The sequence below is a fragment of the Lepisosteus oculatus genome, chromosome 15 (assembly GCF_040954835.1).
Source record: "Lepisosteus oculatus isolate fLepOcu1 chromosome 15, fLepOcu1.hap2, whole genome shotgun sequence".
NCBI lineage: Eukaryota > Metazoa > Chordata > Actinopteri > Semionotiformes > Lepisosteidae > Lepisosteus > Lepisosteus oculatus.
Window position 1 is genome coordinate 23,224,739 of NC_090710.1, and position 21,219 is coordinate 23,245,957.

At 35.0% G+C, this 21,219-nt stretch overlaps 1 protein-coding gene across 3 annotated transcripts in view; it reads left to right on the forward strand.

The window, feature by feature from the left end:
- Positions 1-21,219, forward strand: part of nme7 (NME/NM23 family member 7) — an 80,129-nt gene that overhangs the window by 34,980 nt on the left and 23,930 nt on the right. For all 3 annotated transcript variants that reach the window (XM_015364196.2, XM_015364195.2, XM_015364194.2), the window contains 2 exons: positions 7,114-7,178; positions 13,952-14,020. In XM_015364196.2, coding sequence (XP_015219682.2) covers positions 7,114-7,178; positions 13,952-14,020 — 134 coding nt within the window. The remainder of the gene's footprint in view (positions 1-7,113; positions 7,179-13,951; positions 14,021-21,219) is intronic.

The following is a 21,219-nucleotide window of genomic DNA, read 5'->3' on the forward strand; positions in this document are numbered from 1 at the left end:
CCAGTTCGTATCCCACGGCCGGCAGAGGAATCCTACTCCGCTGGGTCTCTGAACAAGGCCCTTAACCCCCAACTGCTCCAGGGGTGCCGTATAAATGGCTGAACCTGCACTCTGACCCCAAGCTTCTCTCCCTGTCTGTGTGTCTCATGGAGAGCAAGTTGGGGTATGCGAAAAGACAAATTCCTAATACAAGAAATTGTATGTGGCTAATAAAGTAATCTTATCTCTAATAAGCACAGATATAACCACTACACAATGCCACCCCATTATTTGAAGAGTTAGCATTGTTTTATTGTGAACAAATGTACCATTTGCATGAAGATGAACACAAGTAACCTAATGCGTCCACCAGTTGCAAAACTAGAGTGTTGTGTTTCCACTTTGCTTGCAGTTTTGTTATCTGTGCTGTTACTGATTACTGCACTGTTCAGAAAAAAATAATATATACAGCATGCCATCATAACTTTCCATTGCACATTGAATACAATCAGAAAAACATGTCAAATGTGAAACAACATATGTGGTATTATTTTTCATGATTTGCATATTTTTAGGTTGTGTTTCATGCCATTTTTAAGACTTTTTCACACACAGATACAAAGATGACTATTTTGTATGGGGTTATTTTGGAGATGCAGAGAAATTAATGTTTACTGCCTTAAATGATCAATTATAAAGAATTGTTTTGCTTTCAATGTTGAGTTACTGTATACTTTGGTAAAATGCCAAAACATGTATGAACAAACCCAGTCTTATGCAGAGTGCATTGCAAAATTATTCACCTTCCTGCAAAAATTTTGAATTATGTTACCATCTGAGATTGCATTCATGGCGCTTTCAAACAGATCTTAATATTTAGAATCTACGCAATCTACTGCAGATTGCTAGAGCTAATAATGCTGCAAGTACAGTATATATGTTACATTTTAAAGACATTTAGAAGATTCTCCATCTTAAGTATTTTGTATTTCAAGAGTCCTTGAAATAGTTACAGAGTTGAGTAGCTGAGATAGGAGAAATGTCCATGAGTCAAAGCTCGCTTTATAGCAGAATTACTGAATAAAATCTCAAATCCTGTAGTTTGCATGAAGCATTTAAGTAGTTCTGGCAGCTTTTGTTTTGTGGTCAGATGAGACGAAATTAGAACACTGGTTACTTCTTCTGCAAACAACATATTACATCACCCAGTCAAAACCATCCCTCTATTAAGCATGGTGGTGGCAGCAATATGGTATTGGGCTGCTGCTTATCGGCAGGTACTGAGAAGCTTTTCCAAGACTGAGGGGAAAATGAATGGAACAAAGTACAGGCAAATCTTAGAACACAACCTGCTTCAGTCAGCTGAAGACCTAAAACTGGCACCAAAGTTCACCCTGCAGTAAGAGGATGGCCAGTGCTACACTGAAATGACTTAAGAATAGGAAAATGAATGTCCTTGAGTGACCCAGTTAAAGTCCTGACTTAAAATGCATTGAGTATCTGTGGAAAGACTTGACAACTGCTGTACATAAGTGATCACCAAGCAACTTGAGAGATCTTGGTGCAAATTTAAACTGCACCAAGCCAGTGATCTTGATTGATAGAGATCGTGTGAATGCATCTGCTACCAAAGAAGCTTTCACCAAATATTGAGTTCACTAGTCTGAATTCTTATATAAACATTGTATTTAATTTATTTCTTTTTATTTATTGCTGACATTTACTGTTTATCTTTTCCTTACAAGTCTTCATTTTAAGCATTTTGTTAAACTATGAAATAAGCTACTTTTTTTATAGCAGTAACTTTTATTATGAAGGTTAATCTCAAATTTATTAATTTATATTATTACAGAGTTAATAAGAAAACTGATAGCCAAAATGTCAGTAATGATCTTATTTCTTCATGGGTTGTGTTTTTGTGTTATTTAAAGGATGTTTTTTTCTGTTTTTACTTGCAATATAGGCTTGTTTGAATCTTTTATAGAACAAAATAAATTACACTGGAATAACAAAACTAGTTAACGTTCATTTGGTGCATATGTACAGCCAGATATTATAACCTTGTTTTTCCATTTTTCTCATGAATGTTGAATGTCAAATTCAGACTAATCCGAGTCATAAAAAGGGCACATGTTTCTGTTATAATTTCATCACACCTACAGTTTCTTTTGTGACTTATCCTCTCTTTCCTACTGGTTTATAAGTAGATTTAAAGCAGGATTTAGTAAAGCTGAAGCTTCTGTACCTGCTTTATTCTAGGAAGTGACACTTCTGACATCAAATTAGAATTATTGCCTAAATAGATTATGATTCAAATTAAACCACATAAATTGTAGATGTTTTATGGCTATTTTGAGAACACTGTTTCAGCTCGGGTATTTTTTAAGATATCGGTTCAAAATCCATGCCACTCTTTTCCTGATAAAACTAATCCTAATTTTTGCTGGCCACTAAGTTATAACATTATTTGTCAGAACTGGCTAAAAGATGTGTCAGTGTGTCAAGGCAGTTAATTGGGCACAGCCCAGATTATGCAAATTAATTTTATATCACTGATATGTGATTGTGCTATTGTATGCTGTTCACTTGGAGCATCAGTCTCGCTAATGTCCTGTCAGATTCATAATGCAGTTTGCAGTTTTTGCCAAGCCTTGTTTCTGTCTGTTTTCATGAATGTCTAGTCAGAGTCTGTCTTCAGAGCTATGTAATAAACAGTTGTAAATTGCATCGAATGTGCTTTCATCATCATGTCTGCTTTATGTTTGCTCACTCATTTTAGGCAATCCAGGGCAATTCATAAGTGCTATTAAGACAATACATTGTGCTACTTGTACCTTTGCTTTGTTAAAAGTTTGTCAATCAGAAAGCTCAGTTGAAAACAAATTCTAATGAACAATGACTACCTGAAGTATACCTATTTATGCCACAAAGCATTTTCAGGAGAAAAGCAGTGTCCTTTGAGGGTTTTAAACCTTAAGCCTTCCTCCAGGTTCCAGATCCTAAGACCTACTCCGTTTTTCAATCATCATTTGTTTTTCAGCTTCTAGTTATCTCCACAGGTTATACTGATTAGTCATTGACAGTCTGATGTAGGCTAGTTATCCTAGAATTATACTAGTTAACCTAGAGTTATCTCCTGCAAGATTATTTTTTTAATTACACTTAATTACATTAACTCTTACCACAAAAACACCAATGTTCTTTATTAATTTTGAAAAACACTGTAGTTGCATTTAAAAGGAAGTTGTATGAAAGTGACTGTTTGGTAAAACTGTACCAGATTATATTTTTGGTTCAGTTTGGGTGTGACAGACACCAGTTGGCAGAACAAGGGTAGCCAGAATTTGCCTTTGGCTCTGCAGATGTTTATCATCAGCTGAACTGAGTATTGTCATAGCATCCAATTAAGCAAATAGGTTTCAGTAATGTTATTGGTTTAGGGCAATGGTGCAATTTGTGAACCTAAGCACCCTGAAATTGAATCTGATAACATAAATGCATCCTGTAAATTACAGGTATACATGTATGTTTTGTTTTTTTTTTCTTTTCAGTTGTACTGTAGGTAGACTAGGAAAAATAACAGCTAAGACTGTTAGATATATCTGTCAGATATATAATATTGAGGAGCAGTTATTAATAATAACTAACTTGGCTTAACTCTCATGATCTTTATATATAGTAATTAGTATTATTATAATAAAACAACAGCAACTATAATAATAGCAATTGTATTGCTGATCATGATCATTACAAAATAGAATGTAATGTCCTTTGTAACATTAGCTCCTAAAACAGTAGAAATTGAGACCTATGGTCTATCTGCTTATTTTATTCTCTTTTGATATTTCAAAGTTTGTGCAATAAAGATGCATTGTAATGCCAGTTGTTTAGTTTTCCCACATTATACAAGCCACTCCATATAATCTATAGCTTAGATAGAAAAAAAAGTACCCTTTGAAATCCATGTGTGGAGAAAAAAAGGTCAGTTTACACAACAAGCTCATCTTTTCACCTAATTAAAAATTGCTGAGAGGTTACAGGACAAGTAGCGCTGACTGGTAACATGATGATAGGAATGAAACTTAGTAAGGTTTGGTTTCAGAAGTTCTGATTCTTTTTTAGTTGAATCACATTTTTGAGTGATTAATGCTGTATTATATTTCTGTTTTTTAAATGCATGTTACTTGTGAACAATGGCAATGTAGTCTGGGGTAAGTTAATGGCAATGGCACTTCTCATATGTTTGTTGTCACATTTACACCTAATTTCGTTAAAGGTCCCTTGTGATGCAAAAAAGTCCTATTTATTATTGAATTTTATGTTAACTTTAACTTAACCTGTACAGGCTGAGTAAGAACCAATATAATCCAGAAGAATAAGCACTAGAAAGCAAAGTTTGATGTATAGTAAATACGTTTCATATGTTTCAAAGATGTAAACCTACTATAAAGAAAAAATTAATGAAGTGTTCAGATTATAAAAATACTCCTGCTTCCTGGCAATCTTTAAGTCATGCGTTTGCTTGGGAAAACAAAGCACCCAGTGGAGACAGTTTCATATATTTGGACACCTTTGTATGAGGTCTCTCAATGGAAGGTGAAACAGCCTTAGGAAGGTAGATTGATTTGCTCTCTTACCATACAAATAGGAAGTTGTTCCATGGGAGAAGCAGACATTGAATAACCTTCCCAGCACATTTCATGACACTGGTGGCTCCCATCAGTGTTTACCTCTTCAGAGCTGAATGATGTCAAAGTACTGTGTTTATTTTCTTGTTGGCACAATATGTTTGTATTCCAGAATCATGTTGAAATAAACAGGGCTTGACAATACACTTAAATATACATACAGTATATACACTTTATACACTGTAAAAGGTGTGTGCATATGATATCTTAATACGGTTAATAAGGTTAGAGGTCATATTTTTATCCAATGTATTGGATCATATGGACATTTAAGCACATCTGAAGGTGCTTCAAAATCTAAGAAACAGACAAGGACTTTACAACGAAATCCATCTTCAGCTTTACGATTTACAGAAATCCATCTTCAGCTTTACGACTTACAGAAATGCATCTTCAGAATTTGATTTGTGTATTTTTTACTAGAACCTGTGCAGTCTGTTTTCATTGAAAACACTGTAGTGAATTTTTATGCTTTGTTTTTAAGACCATTAACATAACAATGACTTAATTAGAAAAGGTGTTTACATCTGTTTGTGAAAAGCTCTGCAAGTGCATTTCAGCCCTAGGCAAATCATTACAATTTCTTGGACAATCAAAATATTTCTTTAGGTAGAAAAAATGTGAATTCAGTTTTATAGATTTGATACTTTTTGCCTCTTTGGGGCTAGAAAGAGATATTTGGTGTCATTGACGGGGTGGGATTGACACATTTCACTTTCCTTTAATATAAGCCAAATTAATTTTGTGTGCAATCATCCTGCTAAGAATAGACTGTTTATGGTTATGAACAGATAAAACTATCCTGTGTGAGACTTTTGCCTGCAAGAGGCTCTTTTGAAACAGACCGTGAACGATGGAAATATCCATTGACTCATAGCAGGAACTCTCATCCTTACGGATAGAGCAGTCTAGGGCCTTATCTGTATGCGCCCTTTGCTGACCTTAGCAGAAACCCTTAGATATATTGTGAGACTCATTATCCACTTTGAGAAAATGTAGTAATCTTTAATAATTTAAAAACAATATATTTTTGCATATTATATATCCTGCTATAAACTTGGAGTGCTGCCAAACATTATTCATCAAGTGAACAGTATCTGCAAATAAGCAGATGAATTTTGAGTTTTACAACGGTGCTGAGATTATTGCCATTGGTATGCTAAGAAATGCATTGATTAGCTTCGTTGTGGAATATGATTAGGGCCAGACAGAATATGTGTACACATGTTAAGTTCAAATTGCAGAATCTCAACTCAACTTTGAAGAAAATGTAAACAAAGCAGGATTTCTGCCAATTCAGACATAGGGAAGTATCACACTAAATCACTAATAAAAGCTCTAGCACATCTTTGAATTACATCATCACTAAAACAATAAAGTTTCATGTAATATCCTATAACACTAGTCAGATTTGTATAGGTGTAAATTAACCTCATTATGCTGTTTGCGTTGTTCATTGCTGTGATTGTTTTTTCTATCTGTACATGTGGACAGGATTTCACTCTATAATAGACTAAAATCTATTTAAATCTCTGGTTAACAACAAACAAAGTGAATGTATTGTTTTTCACATACCCTTATGCTATATAAAACTCAGTTGTCTTCTTCTATGTTCCTCTTTCTTCAAAATCAAAATGAACTAAATTGATGTTTATAACTAATTATTAAATAGACTAAACTGCTAAAATCAAATAAAGTAATAGTGGGTGACAACTTCCATGTTCCATTTCTACATGCCATTCAAGATGGTTTTATGTGCCTTCTGACAGTATTAGATTTCTTCCGATGCACATTGTGCCTAGAAGTTTTATATAAGTTTTTGTCAATACCAGTGTACTTAGTAATAAAATTCAAGATTAAATTAATTTATCATTGTGGCTTATTACAGAAAGATAAGCAAATATGTGCGCTCTGGTGTTTCAAGCTGTTTCTATTTAAGCAATACAACATAACTTTTGTGTAAATTGATATTATTTTTTCTGCAAGCGTTTTGAAGAATTTGAATAAAATGTTTCATAGATTTTGGTAAAATCAAATATTCCATCTGAGATTGGGTCAGACAGACAAGAACAGAAAGAGGATGAATTGCACAGAAGAGGTGAATGAGGATTTTAAGAAAAACATTAACTAGATCTACAAACATTTCCACTAAAATGGAAACTTTGATGCAGCAGACATAATTGGAGATTTTGGTATGACCTGCTCAAGTAAAGCAATGTGGAAGTAATATTCTATAGAACTGATGTTTATTAAAAATAATAATGCATACAAATTATTCATGTCTTCAGGTCATAATTACTGACATGTAATTAATAAGTAAGATGTTTGGTGAGAAACATATCTGCTTATTGCCATGGACACTAAAAAAGTGTTGTACTAATGTACAAACTGTAAATGTACCGGTATTTTGTAGATTTAAATATTGTGTTTTTCTTTTTATTGACAGCTCTAACTGGGAAGATTCTGAATGCTATTGGTGAAGCAGGATTTGAAATTTCAGCTTTACAAATGGTAAGAGTGTCATAACGTCTTCAATCGAGATGCATGGCTTATATAAACTAAAGCAAAGTCACTGTGGATGTGAATACATCACATTGTGGTGTGTGAATATTGTACCCATTGATGTACAGACTAAACTTTTTTACCCTTTGTATTCTCCAACAGGCAAAGACATGTTTGACAAATGCTCATGCTTGTGAAAGAATTACATACTGTAATGGCTTTCCCTTGTCTTTCATGCATGAAAAACACTCATTAAAACATTAAACTTCTTGAAATGTTAACTAGCTGCAGGTAACACTTTACATACTCCAGTCACAAAACTAAGTGGTAAATTCATGCAGTGTAGTTTTCGTTTTATAATCTGGCTTTATAAGCTAAAGGTTTGTACATTAGAAGCTGTTTAAAATATTGATTTTGTTTAACTTGTTTTAGAAATCATACAGTAAGATAGCTTATTAGATTTCAACTTTCAAGCAATAGTTTTTGTGTTCAGTTGCCCTTTCATTAGGTCCTGAATGAAACACCTGGTTTTCTGCTTGATTTATTTAATGTTACTTCAATGCTTTTTCCTTTGATTAAAATTTATCAACTTTCCAAAATGTGGTTCTTTATCAGCCCGACACTGTAAAACCTATTACAACCAACAAATTTTCCCTTTTTCCTTTTTTCTGTTTTTTTTTTTTCCACCACCAAATTATCACTTCTTAAGCAGTGAGGCCAGAAAGCAATTACCAGCTTAGGCTTTAATGTTTAAAATTATGCGTTGGTTCACTCTACAGTCCTAAACAAGTCGGCACTCTCAAAAGACTGATGATTTCATAGGAGGACAACTAACAGTATTTGTTATCATAAATTTAAAATGTGGTTATTTGGGGTTTTTTGTAGGTTTATATGTAATGACTCAAATAAATGTGTTCAATAATTGGGTTTGTAATGCAACATCAGCAGCATCACCAGCAGGCAAACATTTTATTATTTCATACTCCTCATATATAAATTTGATCTAAATTACGTGACCTGATTTAAAAAAAAAAGAAAAAAAAAGTGTTGTTTTCAGCTTTTGTACACAAAACACCTTCTGTGATTCTTGTTGTTTTTTGATTAAAGTTTCCCACCTGAGCCCTATTGCCTGTGCCTGTTTCCTTCTGAGATTTCTCCTCTTACATCCAGAGCTGCACCCAACCTACCTCCTAGTGTGTTATTGGCTGTCCTTTGTCATCAGAGCAGAGTGCAATCAGCACACTTTTCAAAGTACAGTATTATTAAAGGATCAGTGAGAGAGTCTAAAAGTAGGAAAAATATTTTTTTTTGGGGGGGTTGCTATTTAGCTAAGGATTTGGAGTTTTATATGTCACCAAAATGCAAAAACCCTGGTATCCTACTTATTTGATATTTGCGGCACCAAATATTAACATCCTCCATAAAAAAGATTTTTATGCAATTGTATGTGGTATACATTGTACCGTTTCAAGAAAGTGAGTCTGTTTTTAAACTATTAGTAGAGGTAACCATCATGTATCTGGTACAGCACAGCCATCGTAGTTTTTTTAAAGCTATTGTTTCTTAATACAACTGCATTCTTGTCTTCTTTGAGGTCATGTCACTTTTTTAAAAGTGTTGTTCCTGCTGCAAAGCTGAATCTCAGTGGTATTTCTAAACTGCTTTGTCTTCTCTTTTGTCACTTAAAAATGATTTCTACAGCACATCTTAAATAAACGATAAAATAACCTTCATTGTGTTAATAACAACACAGCTTCTTTAAACAGTCAAGGATCAAGGGTCAGTGAAGCTCAGAACAGGGATTTGTACCATTCAGTATCGGATCAGAATTCCTTAGTTAATGCCCAATGTAAATAAAAAAGAAAATATTTTTCTGTAATGATGATGATGTTTTATTATGATGTCAAGGTTAAAGTACAAGTGACTCATCAACACTATATAAAGATGTTCTTAAAAAAGGATCCAGACAAGGGACACAAACCAGTTCCTAAATATTATCTGTAAAATGAACTGGTGTGGCTTCCAGCCCAGAGTTTTTACACTGTTGCTAGGTGACCATTGCTGCTGTCAAATCCTCAGTGTGAGAAAGGCAGCAGCTCTCTCCAGTCTGACTGGGGCACACTGAAAGACATTGCTCAGTTGCTCCACTATGTGGAGCCTCTGCAGACCCAATCAGTGTACTACTTTTACCAGTGTTACACTGAAACAAAACATGTCTTTTAGAGCCATATGCTGAAACGTACTAGTTTATGCACCAAAAATGGTTTCAGGTACTTTCAGACAGTGTATTCTGTATCAAAAAGCTTTGGAGCCCTCTGTAAGTTTTTTTTTAATATATAAAGTGCACATGTATGTGTAAATCTAAAATTATCTACATTTATAATAATAATTGTAATGACCACCTGTCTTAAGGTTATATTCTTAATTGTACTCCACTTTTTTAGATGGTGTTTACGATGAAAAAGCACTTTAAAATTAAGAAAGAAAACATTGATTTTAATGAAAGAACTAACACAGATGATTCAAATGTTTAGCCTTTTCATTTTCTTTTAATCATTGGCAACAGTTAATCAAGTAACTTTGCAGTGGATGCATGAGATTTTGCACAGTTGAAATGCACTGGATTAGTGGAAACTCCTCCCCCTACTGTCCCCATCACATGCTACTCAGGTCACATGGTCTGACCCTTATTGATTTTTATTTGCCAGGTTTCGCCTGTATTGCCTGGAGAGTAATTATTCAGACCAGTGGCCTGAGTGGGTCTCCCATGGCAGCTCTGTAATGTGTGGTATTTCCACTGTTAAAGCTCACAAACAGTTAATAGTTCACCGTGTGATTTCTTTTGACAGGCTGATTTTGATGTGCATGAATAGACCAGTTGTTGACAGTGCTTCATGACTTCCAGATTTGCCGTAGAATTCCTCTAAGTTCCGTGTACAAGTCCAAAATATCCTCCTCTTCAAAATAAAAAAAGATCTCGAAAGAAACAAGGAGATTCTGTGACAGTATGTCATTTATAATGCCGGCTCAAGTACGTGCTGACCTACAGTATATGAACAAGCTGCATAAGCTGTTCAGCAGGATAGTTCACATTGTTACTATGTGCAGCTGCACATTCCACCTGCTGAAGATGTGATATCACATTTTAGCTTCTGTTAATCTGGGTGCTTTGCTGTGAGAAAACTATGGGGCAGCCATGTCTTTCTGTGTTTAACTAGGTTTGGGTGTTTTGATCTCCTAGAGAAATCACTAGACAGTGGTGTTGTATATTCACACATGTATGTTACGTATATGATCTTGGTATCTACAGTTAAATAGATACCAATCTATTTAACTGTATTTAAAGCATTGTGCTTTAAACGTAGGGTAATTTTTATACAAGTTGTGTTTATGGTGCCTGAGTTTGTTAAAGAATTGGATTTATTATGTATTATTTGTGTGCTTATAAAGAACTTTTTCTTTCTGAACATTCCCAAAGTCCCCCTTGTATAGACAGGACCCACTTTGTTCACCACTGAAGTGCAGCACTTTGTACTGTTGAACAAAAGATTGAATTTGTTGCTTTAAGGAAGCCACTGCATTGTACCTGTTATACACAAATATTACATTCTTATTCCCTTTGGTTTGGAACTCAAATACTAATTTGATAGGTAAATCTTTAGAGTTCCTTTAATAAAAAACACAAACCTTTAATTTAGATGTTTAAAATGTATTACTTTTTTTTCTTACTTTTGGTCTTCATCTAATGTATTTTGCTTATACAGTACATTTGGCATGAGACAGTTTTTAGCTTATGGTTAAGAAATTAATGCAGAAAGCTCCCTAAATATACAGTGTTCTTTATGGATATACTAGGATGTATTGTTTGTTGTTAGACTAAAATGACAGTATACTGTATAATTGCTATTTCAATGATACATCAGTGTAGGTTTAATTGGACTTTTCTTAGGTTTTTCTTTTTGTTTGTATTGTATTTTTTAATCTACACATTATTCTACTTGGCATTTTACTCACTGTCAAAAGTCTTTGTAAAATTGCCTTTTTGTCTAAGAGAAAACTACAACAAAAGAATGTATTTTAGATTTGTTTATCTTCCTGCCTTTAATCTCCCTTGCTTGTTTTGTAAATTATTCATGAGTGTTAACTGGGACAGGTATTATACTGTACATTTGCTGGCCATGTATTAAAAGATCGTGAGAACAGCGTGCTTCTAAAGGTGCTGGCTGGGGCTTTCTCTGCTTCAGCAAGAAATATCTGCAGAGATGAGTCATACTCTCATGGAACAGACTGCCTGAACAGACAGTCTCTTATACTAATCAACAGTGCTGGATCCTGTGCTGTCAGAGCATCGCCCAGCTTTGGACACCACAGACCAATGACAAGAGACAAGGGGGGCAGAGAAGTGCTGGAAAGACACAAATAGTATGAGACTGCATCTCTAGCCAAGGTTAAATGTCCTAAGGTTATGTCATTAACTCATTTCATCTTAACATGGAAAAAAATCTTATACAAAAAACACTTCAGAAACAGCTCATTTTTCATTCTTTATTAATAATTTCAAGTATGCAGCACTAGCTAATAAAATTAGTAGAGTGTAACATTGCGAGATCGTGTCTGTAGAAAATGTTGGAGCTTAATTATACATTTGCACTCCTCTTTACCTTGCGGCTATGAAATGGCAGAAATTATGACAGGAGACATGATAAAAAAAAACAACTGTGAATTTGCACATGCAAGAAAGATAAATAGGTTTTATCACTGAATCGATTATAGCCAAATCGAGCACCTGTGAGGTGAATTGTTAGCATATGGACATTAACATTTAACACCGTCAAATAAAACCACTGATTTAACAGTTGTTTCATCTGTATAGAGGAGCATAACTGATTTGTGTGCATTAATGTTTTTTAGCTAATGATGGACACCATAGAACCTTACAACCTTACTTGAATCACTATGTGATACAAACCACACTAGAATTGCAGTCTTTTGTCAGAACCTTTACAAATGTTGAAGCTTATACACGCATAGCTGTACCCAGTCTACATATTGGGCAGTGCAAGGTTGTTTCTGTTTTTTTTTTATTTCTTGAACTGGTTCTGTTTCTTTGATGTTATTACGTATACACTTTATAAATCCACAAGAAATCAATATAGCCCTAATATAGGGAACACTGGCAAATAATCTGATTTGCAGAACCTCTGGTGAAATGTATAATGTTTGGACAATGCACAATAATTATTTGTTATGGTCAGGAGTGTTGAAATCTGTAGAAGAATGCTCATATAGAATGTAGACTTCAATGTGTTATCTGAATAGTGGGCTCAAATGTTTTTACTACAGGAATAAATTAGGCAAAACCTTTAACATAACATCACTTTATTAGCCCTATAAAATTTCTTGCATTAGGAATTCATCTTTTCACATACCTCAGCTTGCTCTCCATGAGACACAGACAGGCAGGGAAGCTTGGGGTCAGAGCGCAGGGTTAGCCATTGTACAGCACCCCTGGAGCAGCTGGGGTTAAGGGCCTTGCTCAGGGGCCCAATGGAGTAGGATTCCTCTGCCAGCTGTGGGGTTTGAACCAGCAACTTTCCACTCACAACCGTAGATCCTTAGCCACAGAGCCACCACTCCACCCGGCAGAGATAGTACAGCCGTACCAGCAAGATAGCACAGATGTTTTAGATTATGTTGATATTTTAATTTAAAAATGTTATGGCCATGAAATACAGTACTAGCATTTCAAGTCTTTGTGTCTTTACGTGTTGGAGCACTCTCATGCATACAGCTAGTCATGTTTAGTGTTAAATAATTCATTTCTAATAATAACATAAATATATTGCTTGGAATGCTTCTGACTACTCTTTTAAAAAAATGTTTTTAAATACAGGACATTTTTGTTAGACATATACTTAATATCTAGTTAATGCAGTTATTAGCATTGCTGCCTCGCAACGCTGGGGCCCTGAGTTCAGTTCTGGACCTGGAGGTTGTACCTCTCCCTGTGTTCACATGGGTTGCCTCTGAGTGGAGGGGTGGGTTTCCTCCCACAGTCCAAAGACTGGGTCAGCACCAGGATGAACAGCTTACTGATACAGGATGAATGCTCATCATGCTACCTTGCTAGCCTGGGTGCAATGTTTGCCGTTTTATGCCTGTATGTCGTAATTGTTACTTCTGCTTTTCTTTCAACGGAAGCTGGCAGAGTTAAATATTGGATATTTGTGCTGGATGTTTTTACATAGAAAAAAAAACTTTAATTTAAGAAATCGCGTTGAACTGAATTTCACCTTCCTTAACAGGTGTTTCATTTTCAAGTACTCATTTTAATCTATTGTACACACAGTTTAGACTCACCTAATCGTAACGAATACACCCCTGCATATAACAGGGATCTCACTGGCCAGGCTGGGGGAGGTCTCCTTTAGCTCTGCTGGCAAGTGCCACTGGAGAGCTGGGTTTGTGCCCAGGCAGTGTTTATAATACTCATAAAGGAGTGTAATTTTGTAGTTTCTTTAATGAACATTATCCCTGAAATTGGCTTTTTCAAATTCCAAAATATTTAGTTTTCATTAGTATTTTTTTCCTGATTTGTTTTGTGTGGCCTTCTCTAACTTTTTTAATTCTGTTGGAATGTAATGTCTTTCTTTACACAGCACATTCATTAGCATATCATAGATGAAATACAGTTTTCAGGTCTTCTAGATCCGAAAATACTTATTTATAATAGAGTTGAAAAGCAATTGTGTTGTCATACATTTTTCTTTTCTTTTTTTCAGTTCACTATGGATCGGGCCAATGCTGAAGAATTTTTTGAAGTTTATAAAGGAGTTGTGGCAGAGTACACTGTAAGTATCAAATTTAAAAAAGGAAAATTCAGATGGAATTTTTAATTAAAATTACTTATTTAACATTTTAAATATATCTTTTAAGTTCCTTTATGGAATTTAGCACTTATAATTCCTAAACCATAAAATGCTATGAGAATTAACAGTGCATGCTCACAAGGTCATGCCAAAGACGTTCGTGGAGTTCACCCTGCATTGAGCAGTACGATTTACTCTAGTTAGCGTGGTAGCAAAAGTACTGTGAACAATTTCAAAGTAACTTTGTATGATTTTGTGTAGCTACAATGTAAAACAGTAAAAAGGAGTTGCCAGCATAAGTTTAGCAACAACCCTTTGTTGAACTGGTTAGACTGGTTGCTAAGAGTTCACAGTGTCAGCTGCCTTCAGTTTGGTAATGTCTTGTACACAACTATGCAATAAATGTGAGTAAATATATATATAAATATTGATGGGCAAAATAAAATCTCTTATAATATGATTTTTTTACTTCAAATGTATAAAGAAGGAGTTCTTAAATTGTCTGAGGCTTTTGTTAAGTTCTGGAGTGCTCTTCCAAAACTCAAAGAAGGGGAGTACTCAGATAAAAGCTGACTGTTGTGGATAAGGTTGTACATCATGCACCAACATGTAGTGTACATACTGGTGAAGAAGGGTTTAAATTACTACATTTTTGGATCTGTGTCTTGCGTACCTTAGTGTCGTAAATATAATCGTAGATTATAAATATTAATTAATAAAATCTTATATATGGTGCCTTGCAAAATTATTCAAACTTCTTCCAGATTTCCAGATTTTGTTGCTGTCTGAGCTTGGAATCATGACACTATCAAACTGGACTTTATATTTAGAATCCTCACAATCTATTCCTGATTAAGTTAAATGATAGTTCAATCAAGAAGACAAAGGAGCTTTCAAAACAAGACAGCACTTAGGAAGTAAAGAGGCACAGACCAGGAGGAGGTCACTTCAGAAGTCATTCATGTAGTTGGTAAAAAAAGTGCGTCATGCTACACAGACACTATGTCAGTACAGTATTCCAACATGAGAAGTGGGGAAAGCAGGAAACTGGCTATAGATGCCAGTGTGAAGCCAGCAGTGACTTTCTAATGTCTGACATGAGAGTCACTTTAAATATATTATCAAAATACCAGTACTTACAGAAACCTGGTCTGTATGAGTGGATGCAATAAAGAAGCCTTAATGAAAAATACGTACCTGTATATTAATTTTAGTATTTGATAAACTGCAGACAGTTGATGGAAAGTTTAATGATCAGATACGTGTTTTTGGTCTGAATTCAAAGCATGAAATTTGGTGCAAGCATATCTCCTAGTCAGCACCATACAAACTGTCAAGCATGGTGGTGCTTGTCAAGCATCATGTTATGGGGATGCTTCTCATCAGCAAGGATTGAATGATCACTGAGCAAAGTGCAGGTGAATCCTAGAAGAAAACCTGCTTGAGTCACCCAAGAATCTAAAACTGGGTCGGAAATCACATTTTATGTACGCAGTGTCCGAAGCACAAAGCCAAAGTCAAACTGGAATGGTTTGAAAAGTAGAAAGTTAATGTCCTTGGGTTTCACAGTCCTTAGTTAAATCTAATAGAAACTTTATGGCGAGACTTGTGCAGTCCATCAGTAATCCCTGACAAACTTGTCAGAACTGGAAACTGGAATAATTTGGCCTGGAAGAATGGGCAAAATTTCTATCATTGCACTGTGCAAATATGGAAGAGACCTATCCACAAAAGTTTGGAAACAGCATTTGCTGCAATAGGTTCTCTACCAATTACTGACTTAAGGGGCTGAACACTTTAGTAGTTGACTATAAATTTCACTTTTTAGATTTACAGCTTAAGAAGACATTCAGCCTCCTTCATACATAGCAATGTTCAATTTGGATGTTACATTTTTAAATAAAAACAGTTAATTTGATAAAAAGTATATTTAATCAAAATGTGATATTATTGGTATGTCTTTCAGGGCTTTGCAAGGTACAGTAAACATTTTAATTATCACTAATGATAGTGAAGCAGATAGAATGATAATATGAATTCCTTTTCCTTTTTTCAGTAATTTTACTTTTTTGCTTCTGCCCTAAAAAAGAACCTTAGAAAAATTACTTTTTGACTCTCTTAAGATGATGAATTATGATAAATCAGTCAAGGCATTTATTCACCTTATTTGTGTAACTGGTGAGATAAACCATAGACAGATAAAGTATCACATTTAGAGGGATATATATTATTTTTGTCTAGCTTCTATGGAATCGCACCCACACAGATGCAACAGACACAGCACTTGAGGGCTGTGATACAATGAAGGCTTTTGGCCAGAGTCAGGATGTGATGCAGCTGCTCATTTCTTTGTTTGAATTCTGTCTCCAGTTGTTTTTCTTCAGCAATGATAAAGAAAACAGCTTGTGTTGTCACCATTGGGTGCCAGTTTACATACTGTTATACATCCTTTAAAGACTAAAGAAAAAAACAACACTATACTGATTTTTCTGCACAGTGCATATAGGGCATTTTGTTGTCTCTATGCAGTGCATTTGCGCTCTCTTTACAACTCTTTGGTCACACTAGAGATCCTTATACTGCATTTTGCTTTTCTTGCATAAAGTGTTGGTTTCCTTATATGTTATCTCAGTAGACCAAGTGTGGCCTCCCTGTGCAGTATGTTGGTTTCCTTCTATAGCATTTTTGTCTGTATACATGATGTGTTGGTTTCCCTGTACAGCTTTTATATGAAAAATGTTCACAGGTGGGTACAGATGTTTAAAGGACATGAAAACTGCAACTGAAACTCTTTGACATCTTTGAAAACTTTATTTGCTGAATATCCAGCATGTGCAAAAATTGGTATTTAGCAGAATAACAGTGGAAGAAATCACTATGACCTCAGTTGTATTAGAAGGTTCTGAGCAATCAATTTTATACATGATTCTCGATGACCCCATTCATCGTGATTATAACCGCAGCAAGTGAACACCTCTGTGGCAATGGCCAAAGCATGGATGCAGTCCACAAGGGGAAGCATTTGCTGGAACAATTGACAACTTTTCACTCTTCCCCCCTGGCAAAATGTTCTGTGTAGAGGCCAGCTGAGAAAGATGGTGGCAGCTGTGGTGTGGGATTGTTGAGGTCTCATTCCCTCCCATGGCATTCCATAACAGGTGTTTTCAGGTATTGATGACATGATTTTTGCCAGCAGGTTATAAATATCTAGATATTGCTCTGTCAATGTTTTGCTTCTGCCATAATTATGCCTCACCACACTGGGTTGCTTAGGTGCAAGGATTCTTCAAAGAGTAGTTGACCTGGTTCCACATCCATCTTATTCACCAGACCTTTAGACCAGTGATCTTAAGTTATTTTCAGCCATAAAGCACAGCGATTCATCACTGGGCTCTGAACACTGAAGAAAAGTCAGCTGCTGCCTTCACATTCCCATGTGGAATGGATTGGTTTTAAAAGTGTATTGCATTCTTCAGGGACTAACTTGATTTGTTAATGTTTTTTCATGTCTGCATCCAGTTTCTCTACCTTGTAATAAAATGTAAGACCTTCATATGTGTATGCACTTCCTACAAAAACAATTGGCTTCCTAGGTACACTTTAGCTAGGCATGAACAGCAGCTTTACTGATGAATTACTTAAACCTTTAATGCAATCATAACTTTATGCCTAACTTTTTCAATTTTTTTTTGTTTTTTTGCATGTCCATAGCCCTTTTATCCATTCCTGTTTATTTTAATGCAAATAATTAAAAGGTTTACATTTACATTTTATAATGGCATGACATAATATGAGGCTCTGAACTTTCAGAAAATATATTTTGAATTGTGTTGCATATGCTTGTTCCAAAGCCAGCAAATTACTTTCAATTATCTTTATTTCCAGAGAAGGAGAGTGGATTTCCATAACTGCTTATCTTGTCTAAGTGCTCTGATTATTTCAGGCATTGCTAAGTGATGATGACACATTGAATGGAACAGCCCAGCAGTGAGAATGATATTACTATCCTGCTTTTCCAGTTTGATAACATGAGATTTAATTTGTACATAATTTGCCAAACATGACATGCTGTATGCGAGACATTCCGACAATGCTACGCAGCCCTACCAGGTCATACCCAGTCAAAGTAAATCTGTTTGGATTTTCAAGATAATTGTGAAGATTCTGTCTTCTGAATTATAAATATATATATATTTTATTTTTTACTTTAACTGCTACCTGTACATCATACACATGAGCTTCTTCACAGATTAGGGAAAGTTAATTACTTTATAACAATTGACTTCATTAAGGGATATTGGCATGTCCCACTCACTAAGTGGGCAAAACCTTTCACTGCTTTCTGCATGCATTTAGACTTTATTAATACGCACTTTGCATGGGACACCTCCACATCCCAAAGGTGGATGGACAACATCCTTTTGGACCATTATTATTTCTCTACTGCCTCCTTAGTCAACATTATCATCTCCTTCTGGCTAGCCCATGTATCCCTTTGCCACAACATGCTTCAGAAGATCCATTAAAGCTGTCTTAACTCGGCAAAACCAAATGTTCGTTTGCTTGCACTGAGGACTAATATATCAGATTTACCATGGGAAATGACACACAGTTTATCCTTGGGTGGAAAAAGTGTAGGCTGTCCTTTCATATCCCAACTATACCACCATTAAAAGAGTGGGATAATGTCTGGCCTAGTTATCTAATATCAACATTTCATTACCTGATTCCCCAACATCACCCTTCCTCCATTAAATGTTACAAGGATGAAAACTAAGCTCAAGCTTGCCTTAAAAGATGAATACACCTTCTCCACATTGAGGAATGCGATAATCAGTGCACCTATCCTTAGGATCCCCTTCCTTCAATCACATATAAGCCTCAGTTGTTGGTTTGGGTGCAGTCTTCTCCCTGAGGAATACCAGCAAGGAAATCTCAGCTGTATATTTAAGACTTAAAATTGCTACAAAGAGAAAGGGTAAAGGAAAAAGGGTCCTGCAATTGAGAAGTGGTACTGTACCTCTCTATTAGACAGGCTCTGATTAATCTAAAATATTGGATGAAAGTTCAAGTTGGAAACTAAACATTCTACTTTATCCAGTCGCTTCACACACCAGCAATCACTGGGCTCCATCTTTAAAAAATCCTTCATTATAGTGCATTTCCCTAGATCTCAGAATAGAAGTCGCAGACCATAAGGAATACTTCATAAGGCAAAATGAAGGCATACACCTTTTTACAGGAGTTGGGCTATACAGAAGCTTAACCTGTGAGCAGATAATGATGCTTGCTGGGAGGGGGGCAGTGATGTAACTTGTGTCTGCAGTGTTGTAGACTTCCTCCTGTTTCAGGTTTAATTAAATGGTTATATCATTGACGGGGCCTGTTGGTGTTTTTGTGCTTAAATGCAAGTCTTTGTCCTGTGTGAAGGATTTGAGCAGTTGGGAGTAATAAAGAGAGTTTACAAGTATTTTTGTGAGTGTTTTAGAAATTATGAGTAGTTATTTGGAACCAGTGTCTTGTAAGTCTAGTTTTTAAGGTAATGACCTAAGGGAAAGTACTATTTTTGTGTGGTTTAACTTAATTTTGTACTGCCCCTGCCCTGTGCCTCAATTTTCCTAGCTCTCTACTGTTGTTTGGATAATTTTGGTTTTTGTAGTTTTATTGTGTTTTAGGAACGTTTGTGTCTTCTTACTAATTTGTGTTTACCCAGTAAATAATTCATACTTATTTGTTTCACTATGCATGGGATTCATGGCAGTATTTTACTTTTGTATCTTACAGTATTTTATTAATCTGAGAGAACTTTTCTAGCCAGCCTTTTCTGCCCATTTTATTTTTCACTCTCTTTCTAATTTTGAACTTGACACATTTAATTTGGTCTTTTTTCATTGCACACTACAAAATCTACTTAATACTATGTTAACTTAAAAATATAACAAAGTGAGATAACACTCATTATTTTAAGTGTGTACAATATACAAAACCAAGGAAACTAATGTAGGAATGATGTAACACAATTGGAGTTTAAAGTAGGTTGTGTGAACCCAGATACTATGATCTGCAATATACTTTAATCACGCTTGTGCAGGTTCCATGCTATCATTAAGAAAGGTAGTAAACATTTTAGTTATTGAGCAGCTTTGATAGCATGTTAGTTAGATCTCCTCCCCATTGTATTACTTCAAAGGCTACCGAACATAAATGATACCTTTAGCTTTCTGTGCTAAAAGATTTCAGTTACTTTCACTGATAGTAAGGTGTAACCTCACTTGATCTACACAGGAATATGCATTTAGAAGAACACAACTGTTTGATGTCTTAAACTGTTTTGCAACATGTTATATATGATTAGGTTCATCCTAATTATAGTCCTTAACAAAATAAAATAAATGTTGTTTTGATCTTGATCTATTAAAACGTTTCTAGACTGTTTCTCAACAAGGGGAAGAGTGAATAGCAGGGACAGCATTTTCAAATTTGTGCTGTACTTCATTTTTTTCCTTTATCTGTGGTAGTAACCCATACATCCCAAGCAACATCTTTATAATCTATAATGCACTGTTGAAAAGTCTGTTATACACAAATGATGGAAAAAGTTTAAACTGTTTTTTTGTATATATACCATCAATTGATTTAGGTTACTGAGGCTCTTAAGGCACTTTTGGTAACAGGTATTATGTAGCATTTAATTCCTTAACCTTTGACTAAACAGTGCAAAAATCTAGTACTAACAAATACCATGAAGATAACTGAAGTGATGTGTTTCAGATGATACAGTTCATTACTAATTATGAATTATGATTATATTTTACCTCTGTACTTCTGAACATCAGGATGTTTTTTTTCTTCTTCTAAGGTAAAATGTGCTGCTTTTTAAAGGATTATTGAAAGACCAAATACATTGGACAGATCTAAAAAAACGAGAGTGGTTGTAGTACACAAAAACATATTCAGAGCAAATAGTTTTAAAAGTCATATCCTATATATACTTTTTATCTATGAATATTGTATACTGTATATGTATATATCTCATTTATTAACTAAACAGTGATTGTAAACATTAAGGAACAAACTAAAAATAAGCAATTCCTTGTAGGAGGACAATGTTTTGTGACTACTTTATATTTAGACTTCTTAAGAACACTTGACCTTGCTGGCACTGCAGCCTAAGGGAATCC